At 38.0% G+C, this 21006-nt stretch overlaps 1 protein-coding gene across 1 annotated transcript in view; it reads left to right on the top strand.

The window, feature by feature from the left end:
• Positions 1–21006, top strand: part of Usp24 (ubiquitin specific peptidase 24) — a 145345-nt gene that overhangs the window by 66235 nt on the left and 58104 nt on the right. The window contains exons 25-36 of the mRNA XM_010610426.1: positions 1216–1282; positions 1403–1513; positions 2183–2281; positions 2370–2543; positions 5321–5406; positions 5567–5660; positions 6645–6800; positions 15444–15541; positions 17421–17516; positions 17652–17880; positions 18547–18706; positions 20419–20574. Coding sequence (XP_010608728.1) covers positions 1216–1282; positions 1403–1513; positions 2183–2281; positions 2370–2543; positions 5321–5406; positions 5567–5660; positions 6645–6800; positions 15444–15541; positions 17421–17516; positions 17652–17880; positions 18547–18706; positions 20419–20574 — 1526 coding nt within the window. The remainder of the gene's footprint in view (positions 1–1215; positions 1283–1402; positions 1514–2182; positions 2282–2369; positions 2544–5320; positions 5407–5566; positions 5661–6644; positions 6801–15443; positions 15542–17420; positions 17517–17651; positions 17881–18546; positions 18707–20418; positions 20575–21006) is intronic.

Here is a 21006-nt window from a genome sequence, read left to right as displayed (position 1 = left end):
ATAATTGTTCTAGAGGGATGTGTTATTTTATCTTTATAATATTTTGCAATATAAACTGTGATATAATTATTGAGACATGATTAAAGCTGTTCACAAATTATCGCATTTGATTTTATTTGAATATCAAGCTTTCAGTTCTTGCCCATAAACTGGAAAAATTTAGAATTTACATTTAATAGAACTGTTAAAATGTGTTAACCAACTGTTTTTAAAGTAAAATTTCTAGGAGCCAGGTGTAGTGTCTCACACCTGTAATTCCAGCTCTGGGGAGGCCAGAGCAGGAGAGTCATCACAAGTTCAAAGCCAACCTGGACTACATAGTGAGAACTTGCCTCAAAAAACAAACAAATGGGAAAAAAAGAGAAGAAATTTCCAGGACTGCTAATTGGAAAACTTAGTCCAGTTATTGGAGAGTGGTAGTATCAGTATCGTTCTTTAATTTTAGAAATAGGCCTATTTGAAATATGCAGACTTTCTGGAATAATAACCACTTATATTAACGGCACTTGAATTTTGTTTATTAATGTTAGTATGTATGGTGTTTTCTTTAATGATGTATAAAGCTGTGACCTATTAGCTGTAGAATACTGCAGTGCTGTTATTTCAAATGAGTTGAATATTACAGTGCTATTACTTCAACTAAAAGAGACCTCAGATTTCATCTTCAAATTTCAATTTTTATGTGTGGCAGTTCAAGACTTTGTCAGCTTTCATATATTTACAGTTTTGTGGCATTTTTTAATTGTAAAATTATGAGAGTCAAACTCTGATTGTTCATTATCGGAGGACTGATGGACAGTTAGGCCTGGAGGTCCAGTATATGGAACATCTGGTTAAATTAAAGGAGGAAGAACCAGGCGTGGTGGCGCATGCTGTAGTCCCTGCACTCAGGGGGCTAAAGCAGACAGGTTGCCACGAGTTTGAGGCCAGCCTGGGCTACAAAGCAAGACCCTGTCTCAAAAAATCAAAATAATAATGATAATAACAATAATATTATAAGGAAAGAAAAAGGAAATGTGGGAAGGTGCTGCATCTGTATGCTATAGTGTGAGTAGATTGAACCACCTCCTCACTGAGTGAAAGAGAAGTTTAATCTTCTCAGGTTCCAGTCCTAGACCAGTGAGCACTGTCTGTGGTTTGTGTGAAATCAGATTAGAATTGAGCTCAAGCCAGCAATTCATTCCAAATACATTTAATTTTTTTTTTAATCCATAGGTCCACCAAACTTGTAATAATTGAGAGATTGCTACTTCTGGCAGAACGCTATGTGATCACTATAGAGGTAGGCCTCTCCCTCTAAGGCAGCTTTATGATACTAGTAGATTAAGGTGTAAGTGTGTATTTCTGACATGTTTAGTAACACACTGTACACCTGACTTGTTTGGCTTTTACCTTTTTCAAGGATTTTTACTCTGTTCCACGAACAATTCTACCTCATGGTGCCTCGTTTCATGGACATCTTTTAACTCTTAATGTTACCTATGAGTCTACCAAAGATACATTCACTGTAGAGGTAGGTTTACTCTAAGCTCTGTAGCCATGTTCATTGTCTTGTTACTTTCATAAGAGTGTTGATGGAGAGAGGCACATGAATGATGATTTTTAAAGCTATTTGATAAACAGATTTAGAATAAAGACCTGAAATGATGGGAAACTAGGGGGTACAGGCAGATATGTAAATACATATAAATATATAATGCTAAGTAGTGGTAAGTGTTATAAGGAGTAAGAATAAAGCAGGCTAAGTTGGTAGGAAGTAATGGGTATGCATGAGATATTATTTAAAGATAGACTGGGAAAGTCTCTGAGGTGACATTTGAGCAGACTTGATGACAGAGTAAATGATAATTCTTTAGAAGAGAGATTTGAGCAAAAGGAGCAGCACACAGGTACAAAGGGTAGGCAGGTGGCTGTGTGGGTAGACTACAGTGAGCAGGGCAGAGTGCAAGGTGCTGTGGTGGAGGGTCGGATTTTACTCTACATAGGATGGTAAGGATGGAGTGTGGACTTAGAGCAGGAGAGAAGTCTTACAGGAGCAAAGTTCTTTGCTGTGGGTTGCTTCTCTGCTCCGTTCCCAGCTTCTAGTTCTAGAAGGGGGCCCAGTGCATAGTACAAGCTATCAGTTATTTAAAAGGAACCAGTCATTGATTTCTCAACAGCAGTGCTGTACTTTCTTTTACAGGCCCACAGTAATGAAACTATAGGGAGTGTGCGGTGGAAGATAGCCAAGCAGTTGTGCTCTCCTGTGGATAATATTCAGATATTTACAAATGATAGCCTGGTAGGTTAAATAGCAGTTTTTGGCACTTAGCCTGCTGTGAATGCTTTTATCTTTTTCCTCTCAGTAATTTTGAAACCATTTTTTGCAGTTGACAGTGAATAAAGACCAAAAGCTGCTCCACCAGCTGGGCTTTTCTGATGAGCAGGTCCTTACAGTGAAGACCTCTGGCAGCGGAACCCCCTCTGGGAGCTCAGCAGATTCTTCAACCAGCTCCAGTAGCAGCAGCAGTGGAGTCTTTAGTTCATCATATGCCATGGAGCAGGTACTGAGTGATTGATTCACTTTACAAACAGGAGTGTAACAGTTAGTATCTTTAGCTTTAGCCCATACAGGTTTAGGCGATTCTGCCCCTTTCTGTCTGTTTCTGACTCTTCAGGACATGTAACTGAGAACTTCTAGGATTCCTCTGGGAGAAGATATGTAACTTACCAGTCGTCTGAGTTTCAAAGCCTTCAGAAGCCAAAGCCATTCTGCCTGTCCACTCACTGTGCTCATACATCTCTCTTGACCAATTACTTGACTTTCCCTCTCTACTGAGTCATCCCCTTAGCAATCAAACATACTGGTTATGTCTGCTCTCTTTAAAAAAAAACAAAAAAACAAAAAAAAAACCCTTCACCTCATTTGTTCAATTATTGACCTATTCTTTCCTTTACAAATCAACACAGTTCCTTAAAAGTTGTCTAAACTTGTTTCTTTTTCTCATCCTCTCTTAAAAAAGGCTCTTTTCAGGTTATCTCTTCCCCTCCTTGGTCCTGTTTTGTTTTTGTTTTTCTGGGTTTGTTTGTTTGTTTGCTTGTTTTTTGAGACTTTGTCTCACTATGTAGTTCAGGCTGACCTTGATTGAACTCACTATGTGGCCCAGGCTGGCCTCAAACTCTTGATGGTCTCACTGCTTCAGCCTCCTGATTGCTGGCATTACAGGTGTGCATCTCCACGCACCTTGATGTTTCAGCAGAATTGATGTGTGTAGTTACTTCCCATTGATCTGCTTTTTTCTCTTTTCAGGACTCACCCAATTCCCCTGCTTCTCTGCTCTTCTTTTGTCTGTCGCTAGTTTCTCTTCATCTCCTTGATTTCTGTTCAGAGGGATTTTCTACCCCAGTCAGTGCTTGTACAACTCTTGTTTCTTTGTTCATTCCTTTGATAATGTCATCCAGTCTTAAAACTCTACAGACCATATAAACATGACTCCGTAACTCCTCAGTTTGTCTCCAGCCTAACGTGGGCACATAGATCCATCCACTTATGGAACATCTCTTAAAAGCTCACTAGACACCCCAAGCGTAGACATCCAAAGCTGAGCTCCTGATCACCCCTTTCTCACACCTTGCTCCTGCCCAAATTCTCTTAATTCCATAACCTTGCCTGTATCTCAGGTGGTGTCTCCATTCTTCTAGTTGCTTATGACATAGTCCTAGGATTGCTCTTTTCTATCAAAACCATATCCAAAAGCGAATCCAGGAGTTTTCTTTGCCTCCACAACTTCCTGGTCTGCCAGCCTTCATCCCACACCTGAGAGTTTCAGCTGCTCTCAACTCCTGCCTGTAGCCTGTGACTTTTGTCTGTCAGACTTCCAGCAGCCCACGGCCTGACAAGTCAGAGTATGCTGCTCCGCTCCCTCCCTCCACTTACTCAGATGAAGAGTCAGAGTCTTTATTAGGATCTTTACCTCCCTGAGTTGCCGCCCTCAAACTTCACTGAGGCCCACTGCAATGGCCCTGCCCTCACTCATTCCAGCCAGTGGCACTGCCCACTGTTGGTACTGAGAGCAAGGCCTGCAAACACTTGCTCTTCCTGCACACACACGTGCCTTCCCAGGGGCCTCAGGCTTTCCCTCACCTGCCTTCTCAGTGAGCGTCTCTGACAACACTGTCTGGAATTCCAACCCTATTCCTGTTTCCACACTCTGCACTTTCCTTCCCTACCTTGTTTTTTCTTTAACATAAAATTTATTGATCTTGTTTTTCCACAAAAACAGATTTCTGTGGGTTTTTTGTTCACTGCCTCCTCCCCAGCACCTCAGCAGTGCCTGGCACACTGTGGGTACTGAGTCAGGTCTTGATTAGCTTCATGAGTCAGTGTGTCTGTTTATTTTGTGCTTTTCTGTGTCAGAACTGAGCTGGCTCCAGGGTGCAAAGCTAAATGAGACATTCTGCTCTTTGGGCTTTTACTATCTAGAGAGCAAGCTCATGTGAAGGAAAGTTATATATGTCTTTAATTTTAAATGTAAGGTCTTCCTGTGACTGTATTGTTCTAATTTACAGCATAAGCTTTATATGATACCAAAGAGCTTTTCAGGGTTAGTAGGAGTGTTGTGGGGTTCACTCATACAGCAAGGCCCTAACTTAGGAACACTTGAGTTGCAGACTTCCACAGGTGTGCTGTGTAAGACTCACCATCAGCTCAGGAACAAATCTGACATGTTTCTCCCAGAATGGAGCTCATTCGTAAGTCAGGGACTCTGTGTATCTAAATCTCAGGGGTATTATGACAGTTCATTAACAAAAATAGTATATGTAGCCTCTTCAAGCTTTATATTTTTAAACTTCAAATTTTACATTTTAGATTATAATATTTATCATGTATTTATTAAAAATCTGCCCACATATAAGTATGTACTATGATATATAGTTTTTTATTCCTTAGAGCCAGAAAATAGCTTGTTAATCACATCTTCACCTCTATAGTTACATCCACTTTGTCTTTTCCGATCTTTAGGAGCAGCCTCTTGGTTTCGTGTGCCTCTATGTCTGTGTGAATGTGTATACACTACTTTAACTGTGCTTCTGAGTCAGTTGTGATCCATTTGGCTGCAGACAAGCTGTGCTTAGCTGTCAGAGTGCCTCCTGTGCACTGCCTGTCTTACCTGTGCCCCTTCACAAGCAGCTCTGTGCTCCTCCGTCCACTGAGCACTGTGCTCCCCCCAAGCTTCACAGTGGCTAACCTTTCAGAACTAATAATTTTGTGATATGTTTGACAGAAAAAGAGCAGATTCTTTTTGTAGATGTATATTTCTATTTTGCTTTTTTCCCTCAGGAGAAATCTCTCCCTGGTGTGGTAATGGCTCTCGTATGCAATGTGTTTGATATGCTTTACCAGCTTGCCAACCTAGAGGAGCCAAGGTACGTGGAAATATTTGTGGGGCTTGAGAGAGAAACCTACTAAGGTTAAAGAAGCATGTAACATGTCACTTCAGATGTATATTACTTTATGTTTCATACTAAAAGATGCTGTTGCTGAAACTGGCTTATTGAAACAAAATTTATGTTTGAAAATTTTCAGGATAACTCTGCGAGTACGAAAACTTCTGCTCTTGATACCCACTGATCCAGCTATTCAGGAAGCCCTTGATCAACTCGATTCTTTAGGCAGAAAGGTATGTGTATCTCCAGTGGTTATTTAACCTGCCTGTGAATTTCATATTGTGAGTCCGAAAGCAGAAGCTGAACGCACATTAAGCCCACATGCTAGTATCGTTCCCATATTTTTTCTTTCAAAAAATACCTTTGCTGTAAGTGGAATTCAGAACTTCATGCAGGCTTTTAAAGCATCCAGAGAGAGGCAGTAATGACACCAAATTGAGGAACAGGAAGAGCCTCTAATGTTATCTCCTCCCTGCTTATGGTGTACATTAGGAAGCAAGCCCACAGAGACGAGTTACTTGTCCAGAAGCAGACTCTAGTTCTGATTCAGTTGAGATGTTTTTCATCGGTACTAAGCCTCTAATTGTTGCATGTCTGAGTTATTTCTAAGAATGGATGATCATTTTTTCTTCATAAGTGATAAAGTTCATTTTAATTCTTAGAATATTATTCCTTAAGAGATATATGTAGAGAGAAACTATTTTATCTGTCATATTGTTTAATTAAACTCTGAATTAATTTACAACAAAGTTGTTAGAACTGATTTTTCTATTTTAATGGTTACAATTTAGATCATCTCAATATGTCATCTGTGGCTAGGTACTAATTTGAGAAAGAAGGGAAATAATGTAATTATAAAATACATCACTGGTATTAGCTAAAAAGAAATTCTCAAAACTACTACTTTAGCAGTCTTGTAATTTTTGTATCAGTATCTAGAAGTGTACAGGTTTTATGTACAGAAACAAATTAAAATGACCTTACTGGTGGTGTTAAACATGAATTATCAAAAGCATATAGTATCTGAATATCATGCAACACTTAACATTTGAATGATGAAGTTTGATGTTGATCATTAGTGAAACACTTTTATGAAGATAATTTTTCAGAAAATTTCATTGATGTGGCTTGAAGAGGAAAAGAACATGAAAATGTGGATTAAAATCTATTTGCTTTTAAGGCGTACATTTCTTTTTTTTTCATTCTTTTAAACTTAGAAAACGTTGTTGTCTGAATCAAGCTCTCAGTCTTCAAAATCTCCGTCCCTCTCTTCAAAACAGCAGCATCAGCCAAGTGCCAGTTCCATCTTAGAAAGTCTGTTTCGATCTTTTGCTCCAGGAATGTCCACCTTTAGAGTGCTCTACAACTTGGAAGTAAGAAACTTTGTTTCTTTCTATTTCATTTTGACAGATCCATTTTGGTTTGCAGATTCATGTTTTCAGATGCCAGAAATTAGTAGAGGTTTCTTTTACAGTATTATGTGATGATCTCTTAGAAAGTGAATTTTGAAAAAAGCTAGAAAAATTTTTTTCCTTTGACAGTTTTACAGATCTGTATTTCCAACTTTCTTGATTAACTACATCCTAATTTTTAAAAAAAAATCTATTAGAGTTTTCTGGCACTAGTCAAGATTTATAAAAATTTTACCAGGAAACACATTAACATTATCATTTCAAGGCTTAAAAAAGTTACTAAGAGAACTAAAGCAAACTTATTTTTAGATTACAATCTTTCTTAGTCTATTCAGAATGCTGTAATAGATGCTGTAGACTTAAACAGAAGCTTAAACAACAAACATTCATTGCTCACAGTTTCAGGGGCTGGAAAGTCCTAGATCGAGTTATTCAGTGTCTTCTGTGGGCCCTTTCTGGTCAGAGCAGCTATGTTCTCACTGTGTCCTCACTTGGTATGAAGGGGGCAACTGAGCTCTCTGGGGATCTCTTATATAAGTGCATTGTTCCCATTCATGAAAGTTTTCATCTACGTGACCTCATCATCTCTCAAAAGCTCCAATCCCAAGTACAATGTAACGTTGAGGATTAGAATTTCAAAATTGGAATTTTGGAGGGGACAGTCATTCAGTCCATTGTGATTCCCCTCCTCCCTGAAAGTAGATATAGATTAACAGATTTAATTCAGTAAATATTTACACAGCAAGCAAGAAAGCAGTGTTAATGTTTACTGTGTGCAAGTTATTATGATCATTAAAGGGTCAGAGTTGAAAGTAATCTTAGGAGTAAGACATAGGAGAGGCTGGATACACCATATCTAGAGAGGAAAGCATGCACAAAATGGAAAAGTGACCAACTGCAAACATTTCTGCTTGTAGAGAGTGACAGCTCAGATCCTTGTGTTGCATCATGTGTGTAGAAAATAAAGCCCTGTAGGAATTTGCTTTGTCCAAGGGAGTTAATATCCAGGAGGCAGTTATGTAAGTTATGTATTAAAGAAGCCACATAAGTGGTTAAGTAACAGCCCTACATAGTTGGGCTTGATTAGATTTAACGGTGTCATGTAGCATGTGTTTCAAGTAGGTTTCAGGTTACAGCAAAAGTCATAATTCGTAAAGGGGTACTTGCAATTTTTTTTTACTTTTTAATTTTATCTGAGTCATTCATTAATAATATGCAATTCATCTTTCTGTTCCTTATTGCTTCTTTTATGTTCAAACAGTGATTACATTTCATTTTGCCTTAACATTATCATTTTTTTAATTGAGTTTATTGGTACATTTTAGGGATACAGTACAGTTACATTCATTGTTGGGATCTTGTACCTCTACATGACAGGTCTTGGTTCTCATTTTTTCCCCTTGTCCCTGCCCTCCCTTCACCTGCTCCTCCCCTCCCCATGTACAAACACTTTATTTCCATCTTTTCATTTTTTCACATTTTTTTCTTTTCCCTTATTACCCTTCCCCTACCCATCCCACCTTCCCTACACCTTTAACCCTTTTCTCCCCATTTCACAATGTCAGTTATCTCATTAGGATCTTATGTACTATTACAGTTTATTCATACCAGAGAAACTATTCGGTATTTACACATGTGTGACTTATTTATTTCACTAGGAGTATATCCTCAATATGTATCCATTTTCCTATGAATGAATTTAATTTCTCATTCTTTATGGCTGAGTAATATTCCATTTTATAGAAAAACCACATCTTCTTTATCCAGTTTCCAACTAATGGGCAAATGGGCTGTTTCCAAGTTTTAACTATTACAAACTGTGCCGCTATAAACATGGGTGCGCATATATCACTGTGGTATGTTTCTTTTAGTTCTTTTGGAAAGATACCCAGCAGAGGGATGGCTGGGTCAAATGGAAGCTCTAGTCCCAGCTCTTGGCAGTATCTCCATATTGATTCCCATAGTGTTTGCACCAGTCCGCACTCCCACCAACAATGGAGAAGGGTTCCTTTCTCCCCACAACCCCGCCAACATTTGTTATTGTTTGATTTCTTGATAGTAGCCATTCTTTTTGGCATGAGGTGGAATCTCAGTGTTGTTTTCATCTGCATCTCTCGAATGACCAGTGATGTGGAACATTTTTTCATATATTTACTTGTTGCTTTTACTTCTTTGAGAAATGTCTGTTAATTTCAGATGCCCATTTTTGAATTGGATCTTTATTTGGGGGGGCTGATTGTTTTGAGTTCTTCATATATTCTAGATAATAGTCCTTTGAGGAGCAGCTGGTAAAAATTTTTCCCACATTGTCGGTTGTCTCTTAGTTCTGTTGATGGTTTCTTTTACAGTGCAGAAGCTTTTTAATAAGATGAGATCCCAGTTGTTGATTCTTTCTGCTAGTTCCTGTGCTATTGAGGATTTGTTCATAAAATCTTTTCCTATGCCAATGTCTTCAAGAGTTCTTATCTTCCAGCAAGTTTAGTGTTTCCGTTTTAATATTTAGATCTTTCATCCACTTGGATTTTAATTTAGTGCATGATGAAACATAAGAGTCCAGTTTTAATCTTTGGCAGGTTGAAATCCAGTTTTTCCAACACCATTAATTAAAGAGGCTATCTTTCCTCCATTGAGGATGGTCAGCTCCTTTGTCAAAGATGAGATAGCTGAGTACATCTGGATTTGTTTTTGTGTCTTCCAATCTGTTCCACTGATCCTCAGATCTGTTTCTTTGCCAGTACCATGCTGTTTTTATCACAGTGGCTTTGTAGTATAGTTTCAAATTGGGAATTGTTATACACGCTACCATGTTTCTTTTTCCTAGAATGGCTTTTGCTATTCTAGGTCTCTTATGGTTCCAAATGAATTTTTGGATTCTTTTTTCTATTTCTGTGAAATATAGTGTTGGAATTTCAATTGGCATTACATTGAATCTGTATAGCAGTTTTGATAGTATGGCCATTTTCACTATGTTGATTGTTCCTACCCAGGAGCAGGGGATATCTTTCCATTTTCTTATATCCTCTTCAATTTCTTTTTTCAGAGTGCTGTAGTTTTCAGTGTAGAGGTCTTTTGCTTCTTTTGTTAGATTGATTCCTAGATACTTCATTTTTTTGGATGCTATTGTGAGAGGAATTGTTTCCCTAATTTCTCTCTCAGTGAGTCTGTTATTTGTGTACAAGAAGGCTATTGATTTTTGGGTGTTCACATTGGATCCAGGTACTCTTAACTGAATCTGTCAATTAAGTCTAGAAGTCTTTTGGTGGAGTTTTTTGGGTCTTCAATGTAGAGTATCATATCATTAGCAAATAATGACAATTTAACTTCTTCCTTTCCTATCTTTATTGCTTTAATTTCTTTCTCTTGTCTAATTGCTGTTGCTAATGTTTCCAGAACTATATTGAAGAAGAGTGGTGATAGTGGGCATCCTTGTCTCGTTCCTGATTTTAACATGAAAGTTTTCAGTTTTTGGCCATTTAATATGATGTTGGCTGTTGGTTTTTCATAGATAGCCTTTATTAAGTTGAGATATAGACCATCTATTCCCATTTTTTGCAGGGTTTTTATCATGAATGGGTGTTGAATTTTGTCAAATGCTTTTTCTGCATTTATCGAGAGGATCATATGGTTTTTGTCTTCGACTTTGTTAATATAGTGTATTACATTTATTGACTTACGTATGTTGAACCATCCTTGTATCCATGGAATAAATCTGACTTGGTCAGGAATTATGATCTCCTTGATGATCCTCTGTATTCTGTTTGCTAGTATCTTATTAAGGATTTTTGCATCTATATTCATTAAGGAGATTGGCCTGTAGTTCTCTATTTAGTTGCGTCTTTCCCTGAAGAGTAATGGCAGTAGTTCTTCTCTAAATGTCTTGTAAAATTTGGCAGAATCCATCAGGACCTGGGCTTTTCTTTGTTGGTAAATTTTTAATTACATTTTCAATTTCACTGACTGTAATTGGGGTGTTTAAAATGTTTTATCTTCTTTGTTCAACTTTATTCATTAGTATCTAAAAAAATCTGTCCATTCTGTGTTTTCCAATTTATTGGAGTACAGGTTCTCAAAGTAGGTATTAATGATCCTCTGGATTTCTGTTGGATCTGTTGTGACTTTGCCTTTTTCATTCCTGATTGCATGGATCTGAGCCTTCTCTTTCCTTTTTTTGATAAGATTAGCTAAAGGTTTATGGATTTTATTTATTCTTTCAAAAAATTAACTCTTTGTTTCATTTATTTTTTGTATCGTTTTCTTAGTTTCCATTGCATTGATTTCTGCTCTAATCTTTATAATTTCCTTTCTTGTTCGAGCTTTGGGTTTTTCTTGCTCTTGTTTTTCTAGGAGTCTAAGATTCATCATTAAATTGTTTATTTGAGCTTGTTCTGTTTTCCTAGTGTGGGCATTCAGTGCTATGAATTTTCCACATAGAACTGCTTTCATTGTGTCCCACAGATTCCTGTATGTTGTATTGGCATTTTCATTTATTTGTAAAAACTGATTTTTTCTTTAATTTCCTCTGTGATCCATTGATTGTTCAGGAGAGTGTTATTCTATTTGCATGTGTTTGTGAAGCTCCTACAGTTTCTTGTGCTATTGATCTCCAGCTTGATTACACTATGATCTGATAATATACAGGCAATAACTTCTATTCTTTTGCATTTATTCAGACCTGTTCTTTGAGCTAGTATGTGCTAAGTCCTCAACCCCCTTAGTTATTTTTAAATGCTTATCTTGTCCTTTGTAGTGTTTCATTTTTAGCAACTTGTATTTTGAGAATGGATATCTTTTTGAGAAGTCTTTTTTTTAATAATTTTTCTTTTTTTTCCTCATTGAGTTTATTGGTACATTTTAGGGATACAGTACAGTTACATTCATTGTTGGGATCTTGTACCTTTACATGGCAAGTCTTGGTTCTCATTTTTTCCCCTTGTCCCTGCCCTCCCTTCAGCCCCCCCATCTACAATCACTTTATTTCCATCTTTTCATTATCTCACATTTATTTTCCTCTTTTTCCCCTTCCCTTACCCATCCCACCTTCCCTACACCTTTAGCTCCTTTCTAACCCTTACTGTTTTTAAGAGGCCTCTCTTTTCACGGTCACTGACTGCAATCCTATCTTCTACATCTGAAATTCTATCTTCTCAATCTTTTATTCTGTTGCGTACAGTTTCAGTAGAGTTTTTAATCTCCTGGATATCTGTTTGAATCTGTTTTATGGATTCCATTTCTTTCCTCTGTTGGACATTCGTTGTTTCCATTTCTTTCTTATGCTGGGCCTTCATGGCTTCTATCATGGTTCTGAACTCATCTATTTTTTTTTTTCTCAGTTTCTGTTCTAGAGTCTCAAGTCATGACTTCCATTTTGCTCACCATCTCTATGGTTATCTGGGAAATTATTTCTGTTTTGAATTTTTGTAGAGCCTGATTTATCTGTTTTGTTACTTCCTGTGCTATGGGTTCAGGATGTCCTGCTGGTTCACTATCAGACTTTTTATCCTCATTTGCCCTACTGTTTGCCATTGGTGAACTGGAAGTCTGTCTTTGTGTCTTGCTTAAGTGTTTTCTCATTTTTATTTTTGTTGTTGGGTTGTCCTTGGTTTAATTTCTGGGTTATTACTTAAATCTTCCTGATATAGTTGTGCTTTAGCTTTTGAGTCTCTAATGACTCATAGACATTCTCATTTTTATAATATCAAAGAAAACAACTCATTAAATCAGTCACAATCCTTTATCCCAATTGATACATTCAGCAGCACAATAGGATCAAGCACAACTTGCAAATTGACCACTTGTGATAGTCATTAATCTATCACCTTTAAACCACGTGAATTAAATTAAAATCAAGAAGCAGCCCAAAATATGTTTGCAGTGGATACGCTTTTCAATATAGCATCTTTACCGTTTAGGATGGGGGCTTAAGACAGAGTTAGGATGAGAGGAGAAGATAAGTGAAAGAATTAGAGAAGGTTTCAAGTGAAGCCAGAGGATGTAGAATGGCCATACAATCTTTATGAAACTATTCAATTCAAAAGGGATATACAGAGTGCAAGAATAAGGACAAGAATATATCCCCCTTCACAGTAATGGGCTCACTTTCCCTTGAAACTACTGACCCCTGTGTGAGGTAGAATGACAGAAGAAAAGAACATAAAGAAAAAATGATAAAAGAAGTCTGAGTTAGGGCAGGAGCAGGAACAGAAGGGGAGATGAGGGATATGGTGGAGCAAGAGAATGAGTTGGAGAAAGAGGACAGAAAAAAGAAAGTATTTGCAGAGTGGAATGAGGAAAAGAAAGAAAAAAATGAATTTGAAAGGCTTCTTTAAGACTATATCTCTGCTGTCATAATATACAACGTGCGCTGCCATGTGCAGAACCAAGTCTGTTGATCTCAGCTAGCTGATGGCCAAACCCCACGACGCAGACTGACTTCGGGCTGCAAGGCCCAGATTAAGTTCCCTGACCTCCTGCAGGGTTGAATTCCACACAGTTCTACTATAGGTTTCCCCTGCCCCTTCTTTAAAGATGTTCAAAGTTGGAAGCTCAGAAAAATACCCTTCATGACCACCTCTGCCTCTGCAGAGTGGGTCCAAAGACTGGCACAATCAGGAGGTCGAGAGGTGGGGGTGGAGGGGGGGTTGGAGGGGTTCAGGAGCCTTCCTGGTGCTGGAGTGATGGCAACAGCGCTGGCAGGGGAGGGTGCAGCTAAGCAGACCCTCCTGGCACTGGAGCAATGGCAGCAGCCAGTAAATAATTTTTAAATGAAGCATGTCTTTATTCAGTACAGACATTTAAAAATAGTTGCAATATTCCAAAACAGAAAATTGCTGAGAAAATTTTGGCCAATTTAAACTTACAAAGTTTACATCTTGGAGTTGTTGCTACATTTGTCCCTTGATTTGCTTTTGAATAATTTCCTGAAAAAATAAAGGTATAATTTTTAACATCCTCTTTTGAGAGCACTAGAAAAACAATGGTTCATTAGCGGGGTTTGGCTTGCCCTCTGTCTCCTGGATTGCATTGTCTTAGGGCTAAAACACTATAATGGTAAAATATCTCCACAACAGTTTTAGGACTTCTAGGAAACTGAGAATTCCTTTGATGGATGTGTCTTGCTTTAGATACACAAAACATTTGTGGAAAACCTAACTTGTTCTCCAAAAGGTTAGCCGAAGGTTAACTTGCTTGTGTTTTGCTCATTAACTCGTGTTTATCCACTAAGAAGCTTCAGAATAGGTATTCCAAATGCCCATATTTTGTTGAAGAAACTTTCATCTTCACTAAACCTTTGTGCATTAGGCATAGGGAGTGCTTACAAATAGGTGAATAGCTATGTAGACACCGTAAGTCCGGCACAGCAGAGGGCTTCCCTTCTCTGCACAGGACTCATCATCCTGAGAGGGCCACCTGGAAAGAAGGCATCTCTAAGAAAAAAGCCCACCTTCATCATCTAAGCTCCTAAAGCCCATTGGTTTATAGAAACATATTTGTAGTCTACGAATAGATCTTGAACTATTATCTAGTTTAGAACTGAGGCAATGAGAGACCTTCTAAGTTTTTTAATGATTGTGACAATATCAGCTATTGTTTACTAGGACTTGTTTTATGCTGGTGCTTGTACTAAGCTCCTTAAACTTGTGTCTTACTTTATGCAAGCAGTTGTCTAGTGAATGTAATTATTACCCTCTTTTAGCTGGTGAGAAAAACTGAAGCAGAAGGGAAAATTGCATGTTTAGTCTCTTATCTGGTAGCTGATAAAATGAGAGTATGAATTAAATTTATAGCATTGTGCTATAGTATGATTGTTTGCTTGAAGAAATTCTCTGCCCCTCCATGGTATTCAGTTAAGCTTTCCTTAGGTGTGTACCACATTGGGAGTGAAGGAGGGGCCTTGACATTAGAGTGATACACACACCTGTATAAATTGCAATCCTGTGACCTGAAGACGTCACTTAACCTCTCCAGTCTCAGACAACTCACCTGTAAAGTAAAATATGTGTCCCTAGTACATTATTCATTGGATAGGGAGCTCACCTAGCATTTTAAATATCTGGGCATTTTATAAAACTTGGGCGATATTTTCTAAAGAACATATTGAAGCTGGGTGTGATGGCACATACCTGTAGTCCCAGCTACTCGAGGCTGATTGGAGGGTCACAAGTTCAAGGCCAGCCTGAACAACTTGGCACCCCTGCTTCAAAAATAAAAAGACTGGGGATGTAACTCACTGGTAGGATGCTTGCCCAGGATGGGCATGACTCTGGATTCAGTCTTAGCACCACAAGAGGGGTCAGAGTAGGGGCACATCTAGCATATCACATAAAATCATCTGTTCTTACCTAAGCTTGAAGGCCAAAATCTGTGACATTTGCCAGTTTCGTCAAAAGAACATGCTAGCTTTCTTTAGAACGGAATGATTTTTCTTCCTAATTAAGTAGAATATGGACACTTTTAATTGTGAAACAGAAGCCTCCATATAGTTCTGGAGAGAAAATAATGTGTAACATTTCAGAAATTCTGGCTTGAGTTGCCTGGACCTTTTACCTAGTCAAGGAGTAATTTCCACAGAAAACTTTAGAATGATTGGTTATGCTTGCCTCCTAGGTTCTAAGCTCCAAACTCATGCCAACAGCTGACGATGACATGGCAAGAAGCTGTGCAAAATCCTTCTGTGAGAACTTCCTCAAGGCAGGCGGCTTGAGGTATGTGAACTGCTGCAGAAAATGAGTATAGTTCTATCAGTTAATTTCCCTGTGCTTCTTCTCAACAAGGTATATGTGGGTTATAATTACAATAATGATGTTTCAGTCCTTTAGAATATTTTAATTCATTTTATGACTTGGCTATTTAAAAAGTTAGAGAAACGTGTCTCTTGCACCTCTTGTTAGGGTAAGTGTAGAGATGAGGAAGCCATATCTGTTTCTTTTGAGTCTCCCATTTAAGGTGAATTTGATTCCCAGTAATCCATGTTGTGTTAGGCATCCCTGACAGGGTTGTAAAGATAACTTAGACATTATCTTTGGCTTTGAGAGGCTTGTGGTTTAACAAAGAGTAGCAAGCAGCTAGCGAGCTATCTTACCTTAAATGGAGGCAGGTAAAAAGTGCTGAGGGAAGGAAGGTACAAAAGCAGTGGTTAAATTTCTGGGACAATAAGGTTAGTAAACACTTAACACAAAGTGACCCTTGAGCTGGGGATAGAGAAAAATTCCTAGCAATTCCCAAGGTCAGTAAGGAGGGAAAGGGAACTCTCAGCCAGGGTGAAAGGCAGGATGAGTGAAACATGAAGGTGTTTCTCCTGTTACAGTGACCAAGACCAAGGATACAGGAGAGAAATGCAGAAAAAAGGCCCTCTGGCAAGGAGTGAAGAGCAGTTTGAAGCTTGAGCAGAGAATAGTTGGAGGAATTCCTCTGTGGAAGTCTGGTAGGGAAAAGGAGGAGCTGGGCTAGGACATTTTGAGGAGATATAGGGGAGAGGAAAATGAGGACTAAAATAATTCCCACACAGTGGAAGGTCTGGTACATGTGCACAGCTTTTTTATTCAGTTCTTTAGAAGTGTTAGGAAAAACTTTTCAGATTATACAGACATCTACAGATTTGTGATAATGAAGACATACTTTTATACTTACTTGTGTATGTTAGTTAATTGGTGTGGCAGGTATTGTTTTAAGCTCAGGGGCAGAACAGTGTACACATTAGACAAAGTCCATGTCTTCACAAAGCTTGTGGTCTTTCAGAAGGAAGAGACAAATAACTATGTGTCTGGTGGTGATCAAGGAATATAGAGAGAAATAAAAGAAGGAAGCTGGGATAAAGAGCATTGTGGTTTTAATAGAAGGATCAGGAAAAGCTTCACTGATGGGGTGAAGTTTTACATTACAAAGATCTGAAGTAGATGAGGGTGAGGCCTGTAGGTAGGTACAGTAGCGGGGACAAAGCTCTCCAGAGGAGCAGCCAGAGTATTTTTCTGCAGAGGCCACAGGAAGCTGAGTGAGTGAGACACAGAGCTAGGATGTGACATTGTACACATCCCAGAGGTTAAGGTGTGCAGCACCTATGGGCTACTGTACAGATGCTGCCTTTTTTCCATATAGGAAACCACTGAAGGGTTGTGTGCAGATGGGTACCGTGATCTGACTCACATTTTAGAAAGTTCACTGGTTGAATGTTTTTGAGAATAAGTTTGTCAGGTAAAGAGGCAAGAGTGGAAATGAGGAACAGTTCAAAAGCAGGGTGGACCTAAAAACAGGTTTGACTAAATACTCCAGGTCTTGATATATTTTTGAAGTGATAGTTCTACAAATACCATGATAGTATTTGTTCAGTGAACTCAGAGCAGTTAGTGAGAAGGGGAACTGTATGATCAGTGTCCTAAGTGTCTTCTTGGCTAAGCCAGGAGTCTTAATTGTAACAAACCAGGAACATTATATTTATCATGGGAAATGGTTGCATGGTTCATTTATATGTAAGGATCTTATAAAAAGTAGCCAAGAACATTTATGAACCAGTTGTGTTAATTGTAGAAATTTTCTATGAAAAAATAAGAAGTCTTTATATACTGCTTTTTTTTTCTTTCTTCAAAGTTTGGTTGTAAATGTCATGCAAAGGGATTCCATCCCATCAGAAGTAGACTACGAGACCAGGCAAGGTGTTTATTCCATCTGTCTGCAACTTGCCAGGTATGTAAACCTTTTTACTATGTTAGCTTCACAAGGCAATGCGTGACTTTCTTTTTCTTTCTAAATCATATCATTCTCAATGTTTGAATATCATTTTTGAATGACCTTGAATAAGTCCATCTTTTTCTTTTTAAGATTTTTACTTGTTGGACAGACAATGCCCACATTATTAGATGAAGACCTCACCAAAGATGGCGTAGAAGCACTTGCTTCTCGTCCATTCCGAAATGTCAGCCGGCAGACAAGCAGACAGATGTCCTTATGCGGTACTCCGGAAAAGTCATCCTATCGACAGTTGTCAGTATCAGATAGGTCTTCTATCAGGGTTGAGGAAATCATCCCTGCTGCTCGAGTCGCAATACAAGTAAGTCATTGGTTTATTCAAGAGTTAGTAAGTACCTCCTACTTAGAGGACCCTGCTCGGGAAAAGGGACTCTGGATATAAAAATAATGAAGACAAGAATATTATTTTCAAGGAATTTATGATAAAGAGCTAGCTCAGAAATAAAAAAATCAAAGTAGAAGAGTATTGTAAAACTACAAAGGCAAAATGCTACGTGGGCCTTCACAGTAAGTGGAATGATTCCTTCACCTGTGTGGTCAGGGGTGATTTTTGTGCTGGAGGTGGTGTCTGAACTGGTCTTGAAGACAAGATGTGGTTTGAACATAGAGAGTGGAGACTTGTCCATGGAAAAAGAAGAGCAGAAGCAAAGTTAGAAACAAAACCAAACCTTGTGTGTAAGGTCACACTCACTGGTTAGTCCACAGAGGCCAAATTGTAGTGTGTGGGAACGGGAAACTGCAAAAAACAAATTGGTAAAGCGCCAGTTGAAGCTAGATAAGAGATAAGAGAGTTTTTGTCTTATAGATGACATACTAAAAGTCTGAACAGTGTGGTAGCATGAAAAAAGCTGTCCCTTTGAATAATCTTGAAGGGAAAAGGGTCTCACAAAACCAGAGCTACAGATGTCCATGGTATAGTGTTTGTATACTACTGCCTTTTCTCATAACACTTTGCTCACTTCTTTAGACTATGGAAGTAAGTGATTTCACTTCTACTGTGGCTTGTTTCATGAGATTATCATGGGCTGCGGCTGCGGGACGACTTGACCTCGTTGGGAGTAGCCAACCAATTAAAGAAAGTAATTCTCTGTTTCCTGCTGGAATTCGAAACAGACTCAGCAGTTCAGGTACTGATTTCAAAGGGACCGTAATTAACTGTAAGAGTTACCTACAGGTAGATTTTTCAGAATCACAAAAAGGGGAGAGCTTTTGCTGTTGCTTTTGAGCATGTGTAAAAATTCATCAGGCTTAGTATTTCCACACATCACTGTGTGTATGTCATAGTTTAGGAGAGAAAGCATTTATCCCCCCCCACTTATTGTGTGCAGCATTTAATGAGCATTACAATCCATCTGGTCAGCACAAACGAACACATACATCCCTAACAGCAATAGTCAAAAGTGGATTTCAAATCCACATCAATACTCTGTACTGATGCTATTTCAGATGTCTACCAAAGCCAACAAATGCTGCTTTTTTCATACTTGAATGTTCCCAATTAAGGTATCAGTTAATAGTGAATTTCTTATGACAAGAACACAATAATGCTTTTTAAAATTTCGAGAGAACTTTCATGTATGTAAGAGTACAGATCAACAGGTTTTCCAGTAATACTAAGATTATTGATTGGAATAAGTATATTTTATGAAAAAAAAAGTTTACAAAGGATATTAAATAAGGATAACCTATTGAGAGTTTCCCTGGTCAATAAGGCATTAGTAATAGTTTACCAAGAATTATGCATAAAGTTTATCACAAAACAGCATTTATGTTTATAGAAATTTATATATTTTTACAGAGCGTACTTTTACAAATATAATAACCTAATATTTTGGTGTTTCCAAATGAAAGTAACTAAACAGTAATAAATTATGCATGTATGTTATTATATCAAAATATGTGTACATGCATATATATTAGAAAAAAATGTAGTTTTGTACAGTTACAGCCAAACTAGCTAAGCCAGCCTAAACAGGAGTTTATACTAGTTTAAAATATTTTTTTAATTTAGAAAATTACAAAAGAACTGAAATAAATGACCATTAATATGACTGAATGGAAGTCATTTCTTTTTGTTTACGAGAAAGCACTTATAAATGCCTAGAATAAATGGAGGAAAAAATAGAACAGGTTTTACCTTCCCTAATCATGTCATGAAGCCAGTAATTGGAGATAACAAAAATTCATCTAGAATTCTGACCAGAAAACAGTTCTTTTCTTGCTTTGACAGGTTATTTTCTGTTGGGCCTTTGTAATACTTTATCACTTAGCTTTGTGTGGTTTTCCCTGCTCTGTGTCTTTAGTAAGAGATTAAGAGCTTAAGAGTAAAAAAAAAAAAAAAAAAAAAAGTTTTAAAAATTAGGATATGTAGTAAAATGAAGTGTTAAGTGAACAGTGTTTTTAGGGCTTTAACCCATTGACACCAAATTACAAGATTAAAAACCATTTCTGATAATTCAGAAAGTTCCCTCATGTTCCATAATTGCACTATTGTTTTTGCCACCTGAAATGGTTTTGCCTTCTAAAGGCATTTTGAGTTCCTGCAAATATGTTTTAAGTACAAAGCAGTTAGGGTGTTTCAGGTGCACTGAATCTCTTTGTAATGCTCTAAGTCATTTTATTTCTCAGACAAACATGCTTTCTTGACATATTTAATGTTACCTAAGGATTCTGGGTCATATATAAAGGATATCAGGCCGGGGATTTAGTTCAGTGGTTCTGCTGCCTGCCTCAAAAGTGCAAAGTACCAAGTTCGGTCCCCAGTATCAAAAAAAAAGGATATTAAAGTACTGCACAGTACCTGTAGGATCCATGGTAAACATCTGTGTTCTACTTTTAGGAAGCAATTGTAGCTCTGGAAGTGAAGGAGAGCCAGTAGCCCTGCATGCAGGAATCTGTGTCCGGCAACAGTCTGTGTCCACCAAAGACTCACTGATTGCTGGAGAAGCTTTGTCTCTTCTTGTTACATGCCTGCAGCTTCGGAGCCAGCAACTGGGTAGGAGGAGTAGGCTTATTTCAATTAATCTCTGTTGGGAATTACTTACATTGCTTCATAGATAAGATCCTATTAATAGAAGTGAAAGGACGGGGAAAGTTGGCATGTGGATAGGTAAGGAATAATGCTAGAATTGATCATTCTGAAGAAGTGTTTATCAAGCATCTTTTGTTGTTTGAGGTTCTACTGGAGGTGTTGCAGGAACATATCTGCCCTCCGGGAACTTACTCTTTAGCCGAGGAATTAAAACAACCCAAATTGCTAGTTCATAAATTGTATAATCAGAATTATATATTGATTCCCAGTAACTATTACTAGAAATTTCAAAATTTAAGACTTTTCCCTTTTCCCTTTATTATTGGCTTCAAGAATTAGGGCTAATGCTAATCATTCTTCAGCACTAGAGCACTTGGGGCTCAGTGCCTCTTTCTC

Source organism: Fukomys damarensis, unplaced genomic scaffold (assembly GCF_012274545.1).
Source record: "Fukomys damarensis isolate Sample0158 unplaced genomic scaffold, DMR_v1.0_HiC HiC_scaffold_23, whole genome shotgun sequence".
Classification (NCBI taxonomy): Eukaryota; Metazoa; Chordata; class Mammalia; order Rodentia; family Bathyergidae; genus Fukomys; species Fukomys damarensis.
This window is presented reverse-complemented; position numbering and strand designations above follow the sequence as displayed.